At 36.6% G+C, this 6,005-nt stretch overlaps 1 protein-coding gene across 1 annotated transcript; it reads right to left on the reverse strand.

Annotated features, from left to right (window-relative positions):
• Window positions 1-1,433: 1,433 nt before the first annotated feature.
• cep20 (centrosomal protein 20) lies at window positions 1,434-4,412 on the reverse strand. The gene is made up of 4 exons (XM_069665938.1): window positions 4,370-4,412; window positions 3,486-3,683; window positions 3,125-3,209; window positions 1,434-2,497 (listed from the first exon to the last, which is right to left on the reverse strand). The coding sequence occupies exons 1-4, from the start codon at window positions 4,395-4,397 to the stop codon at window positions 2,368-2,370; spliced, it is 441 nt and encodes a 146-aa protein (XP_069522039.1). The 5' UTR covers window positions 4,398-4,412; the 3' UTR covers window positions 1,434-2,367.
• Window positions 4,413-6,005: the final 1,593 nt, after the last annotated feature.

A 6,005-nucleotide genomic window follows, 5' to 3' on the forward strand; every position in this document is an offset into this window, starting at 1 on the left:
GAGGAGAGGAGACAGAGGGAGTGAACATGGATAAAACAGGACTGGTGGGTGAAGGATGGTTAAATATCTTAATCTCCTCAGTTTAATTTGCAAAAAATCTAATGATAGCAGCTGAAATTATGAAACAATTAAAGTTGCATGACTGTCATTTATACAGATCAGCACAACAAAAACGTAACAGTTGACAGCATTAATGTGGACTGCGCTTCATCATTTTGCAGAAAATTAGATTCGATAACAACACAAAATCTTAAACATACAGTATGTTTAATGTTTTTCTCCAACCACATGCCCATAGATGGACATGTATTGGAGAGAAAATATGTTTATGGATATGTTTGACTCTCGAGGAATGCAATTGCATTCTAATTTGAGCTCAGGGGCAAACATCAGTTCTCTCTGCTGCAGTCAAAAGAACGCTGCATTCAATACTATTTACACAGCTGTCTCTTTAACACACAACTCATTTACAGTGGAGGAGAAATGCTACCGATTACAGGGCAAACTGCCAAATTAACAATCATGTACCATTGTCGAACTTCCTCTGTTTATATAGCCATTCTGAAGACATGTCTCCTGCCGACAAACTGCTGGCCTTGGCCTTTAAGAGCAGAAAAGGATTGCTCTAAGAAAATTATGTGAGGTCAAAATCCAAATGTCCCAGTTGAGGCCCGTTATGACTCTATGTTCAGCATGCATATGCACTTAACAACACATTATGGTTTATAATGGGAGTAAGAAGCAACAAATTTGAACACTGCATGACATGAAGTGTACATTACATCTTGTTGCGTTGAGAGTAAATGGCCACCTTCACTGTTCCTCGCCTCACTAGAGGCATGGGTAAATTCAGCAAAAATACTCTGTGCGCTACATATTATGACCTCATTCTTACAATGAACTAATTTGAGAGCTATGATCACATCTATTAAAGCCTCTACAATCAAGAATGATACCTAAATACCTAAAATAATTTAGATGGATTAGGTTACAGAAGGTGGTGCGAATCAGAGTTAAGCATCAGGGATCAGGCTGAGAAACAAATTACTGTGCCCGTAGATAATCAGTTCCAGAAACTGAGAGCTTGAAGTCGTGTGAGATAAGAATGTCAAGTTCCCTTAAATGGCGAGAGAGGAAGTGAGATGCAAAGAGTACAGGCTTGTTTGAGTCTCCAGTCCAGGGTCTGCTCTTTGTATGTCTTGTTGTTTCTTTAATGCATGCATATTCTCCAAAGGTGTTGGAGTATTTCTTTAAGACTTGGTGAGATCAAAGAAAGGACCCTCTTTCCTTTCCTGAGTTTTAATTTAATATTGCTATCATACCTGTCACGGAGATGATAGGGACTTAGTTGTCCATGACATGTGGATTATCAGCAACTGCATGTAAGATCTTAATAATCTTTAAGTGTTTATTTATGACAGACAAGGGCCGAGTAGCATTGCTAAATACATATTATACCAACTCAAAGGAAAGGGTGCAGGGGCAGCATGGGTGGGTCTGACTCCACAGAAGAGTTCCAAAATGTTCAGGAATAATTACAGGAAAATAAGTGAACATGAACTTGTTATTTAGCACAATCTAAACTTTACCGTGGTTAAAAATACATTTAGCATATCCTCAAAAGTGCACATTTTACCTGCAAATATGTTCAGATTACTTTTTATTTACTGTTAAGTTTACTAAAGTTTAACATTTAATGTTAACACCATGTCCTCATACTGTTGAAATTAAATAATGTAAGTTGTAGGATCCTTTAAATAACAACATAAATGCTACTAGAGTCCCTGTTTTAATGCAAAAGGCCACATGTCAGACAAAAACATATGTTTGCTACAAGGCAACAACAGGTAAAACATCACAGTCAATATCAAAATCATTCCTCATCTTTGGCGAGGCTGCCATCAAGTGGTAGTCAACACAATAGCAGTTCAACAAAAGATTTTGATTCAGTGTACGGCATAAGTATAAAACATTTATTTTTTAACAAATAAAAGACAATATAAACGTATTAAACATCTTTAAATTAAAATAGTGAGGACATTAAGGAATGTCATTTCCACTTTATGCCTGCATTATTGCTAGAACGAGGAATATGGATAACTGCAGGCAGTAACAACATGACTGATGCTAAACCCCCTGGTAAAACCAGATGTTCACAACTTATAAAATAAAAAAAGTTCATCTGGGTTCATTGACAACTGACCGTAAAAAGCAATCAAGAATCCATGTGCATTTTTATAAGCACAGTAGAATTCATATAGTGCCTGTTGATAACACTCGGGTGAGAAAACAGTGAAAAACTTTTGAGAATAATACCATCCAAGAAGATGCTGCAACATTTAATGTCATCTCTGTGTTACACAATTTTCAGGCATCAGGTCCAGGTACTGTGCTGCTGGCAAGAGTAGCAGCTGACTTGGAGGCACCCCTCAGAAACACCTTTCCGACATTATCGCTGCTGTTTACAAAGTGCGACACCAAGCCATAGAGAAGAGGTCTGAAAAGTGAAATGTGAAAAAATTAAACTTATGATTAAGGCATTTTATGTGTGAGAAAACTGGGTTGATTGTTAGATGGGTTCCTTTTACAAGCCCTCAGGGGATTTTTTTTTCATCCCACCTGTGCATTTTTATATGTAAAAGTCTTTATTTTAATCTCGACTCTAGGCACATTTTAAGAAATTAAAAACATTCATTTGTTTACATTGGTACATGCACTAGTGAAATGGCTCACCAGTCATAATACTAATTATTTGTTTTTCAGTTTTCTCTGATCGTACAAAGAGAAGCAACAGGAAAATAAACAGTATAAAAGTTTCCTCTGAAGCAACTGCTTACCTAAGTGTCCTAAACTAAATATTCCCTCAAAATTCCCCCAAACTTCCTCTCTGGGGTTCGATAAATCATCTTATGTGTTGGATTTCACAGTACAGACTGACAGTCCATATTTTGGGACAAACTGAAATAAATTAAAATCTCAACAAGCTATTTTAATATTCTATGGAACTACGACGATGGTAATGAATCAGACTTTTTGAAAATCTTCTCTCATAACTGATCACTACCCCAGAGAGTTCAGTAAATATTTGAAAACTGTGTTGGATAGCATACTGTACTGTTCTTACACAGACTTGGAGCTTGAATCCTCTGAGACTTTCAATTCATTTGCCAGAAACTGTCTGTCCAAGGCTTCTTCGGGTTGGCCTGACTCTGAGAAAACAAACAGATTTGAGTTTTAATACTCTTTACTCCACAATGAGGATTGGTTAAGTTTATAAAACAGCAGCAGGAATATGAAATCTACTTAAGACTCCTTCCAATTGTAAATCTGCCTTGGAAGGGCATAATGTCAAAAGGTCATATTATCATCACAGTCTAACAAGCAAAACATGTCACAATCTTTTACATGACACTCGAGATAAAGTAAATGTGGTGCATCATTGTAGTGTGAGAAAGCACTAGTTGTGCACGATTGTTTTCACCCACCTGCTGTTAGCACTGATGCAGTGTATCTGTACTTGTTGAACTCCAGGTACTCCCGGATGAGCTCGTTGATGAGCAGGTTTTCATGAGACAGCGGAGGGCGAGGTTCACGCTGGTCATCCAGGGCGCTGAACACCTCTGCCCGGATACGAGCCTTAAGCTGGCCCAGCACACCCCGCGACTCCAACGTTTCCCTCACAGCTACAATATTCAGATTTCATTGGATTAAGAAGAAGTCAGCCATTGAGCTTGTACTTTGACTTTATTAACCCACACTTGCGTCGTGAGAGGTTAGTATATTTAGCTAACGTAACTCGTTTCAAATGGGCGGTCCTTTTCCTTTGGACGTATTCCATTCATTTATTTGCGAATTTAATGTTCTCTTACTTAATGGCAGATGTACAGACTTCTTTAAGTATGGCTTAATGTTGTAAGAGACTCATAAGGAATCACTCTTCAATTCGGAATGCGTGTAAACTCATTTATTAATTTCTATTAATGCACGAGGACCATTCATTTCGATATACATCTTCAACCAAAAGCAACGTAAACTAGCTAACACTAACACTGTTGTTAACTCCTGTAAATTTGGTGAGCACTGTGAAACCCATTTATATATGCCGAACTGAAAGTATATTTTAGCATTAGAGAAGGCATTGGGTAACGTCACTTTACTGACAACTACAGCCACTTGGCTATTTTGCTGGCTAATTGGTAGATTTTAGAATGGAGACTCGCATATTGGTTGTCATGTTGTTATAGTTAAGCTACTTCTGTCTGACTAGAACATTTACGAGTTCATATTAATGATCTTTCGGTAAACGACGCTAGTTTGATTTAAAAAATGTAATAAGTGGAAAAAATCACGATAAAAAGTGAGAGCTTACCGCACTTCAGTTCAGTGATGGTCGCCATTGTAACAACTGTAAACAAACGAGTCCGTCTCCGTTCATATTAAAGACTTCCGCCATCTAGTGACTAAATTGTGCAATTACGAATAACTACATCATGAGGCCCCAAAAGTCACATCAAAGTTTTAAAATGTTTTATTTATTGGTACCTTACACCCAGATCTTCTATCCCTTATAATTAAGACTAGGTCAGTAAAAAATGCATTATTAATATAATTATTAACATTATACTGTATTTAAAAGTTTACGTTCCTTAAAATTTAGAGTTAATGAGGATGCTTTTATTCTTTATGATTATAATAAAAAGGACAGTCAAACTGAATATGTGGATTTATTCTTCTACTTTGCCCCACACTTTAAATATTTGATGTTAAGTCATAAAAGGCATAAAAGGTTGTTTTTATAATCTCAATTTAAAAAGGAATATTCTCAAAACGCTTTGTAATTTTTATGTCCAGCTTTCAGTGACTTCAAGTCATGTTTCCTGACCTGGAATGTGCTTATGGAGACGTGGAACATGCTCTGGCAGACAAAGACTTGACTTGGACTTGTAGAGTCCAGACCAGACAGCCAATGGTCTATTACAAACAGCTTAACTACATGGTGGGTGTCAGCTGTCATTTGAACTGGCCTTGGTCCTTTTTGTCACATCCTCTAAATTAATTTAAAGGCCAATGAAAGCATTAATGTTCACTGTGCATTACATGAATTTAAAAATGACCATACTGTAAATTCAAATATGTTTTATTATCCAGCATGATGTATGGATCAAGACAGTACATTAATAATAAATGGTCAGTGAAAAATGAACAAGCTTGTTATAAAAAGTATAAATATAATACAATCCTCAGAATTTTAAGGACACTTAATACATTTTCTCTTGTTACATAAATAAACTTTCGGGTTTCTCTTACAATAAATTGTCTAAACCAGTAAGACAAAACAGTAAATGCCTCCTCTGAAAAGTTCAACGGGTTCTTTCTTTGAATGAAGACTAAAGGTCAACGTGGACTATTTACAGTCTGTTATGTCAGCACCAAAAGAACAATACAGATTTTTTTATCCTCTCTGTGTAAGTGTGTATGGCTTGAGTTGTGTGGTGGAGGCAGATCGCATAGAGATTTATCACCATTGTTTTGAAGAGGCATTCTCTTCATTCATTGTGGTTTTCACTACCGGTGTCAGGTTAAATTTGACCAGCAAGGTCTCTATTGACTTTATGTGTTTACTTTGACAGAAATAAACAACAGCCACAACATAGTTGGACGTCTGCTAATGTCTTGGCTCACTTTAATGTTTCCCTCTTTTTCCCTGACTTATAAAAACTTCAAATTGGCTGCTTCAAGCCCAGATTTTGAAAGCAGTGAAAACCTCACTTCCCCTGGGTTTGCCAGGGTGAACCTTTTAAAGGTTAGTGTGTCAGACTATTTCCTGTCCCAGTTTCTGGGATAAGAAGACAAAATAGATTTCTATCAATTTACACTGACAAAATACCTCTTTTTTGGCATAAAGGCGAAAAATACGAGTGAGTAAACATCAACTTTAAAGCCTGAGACAGCATCAAAAATATGTCATGTGCTTTATAACACTTACAAAAACTATAAAAAATAAT

Source organism: Semicossyphus pulcher, unplaced genomic scaffold (genome assembly GCF_022749685.1).
Source record: "Semicossyphus pulcher isolate SPU_LCO1_2020_fin unplaced genomic scaffold, fSemPul1.0.p SCAF_17, whole genome shotgun sequence".
NCBI lineage: Eukaryota > Metazoa > Chordata > Actinopteri > Labriformes > Labridae > Semicossyphus > Semicossyphus pulcher.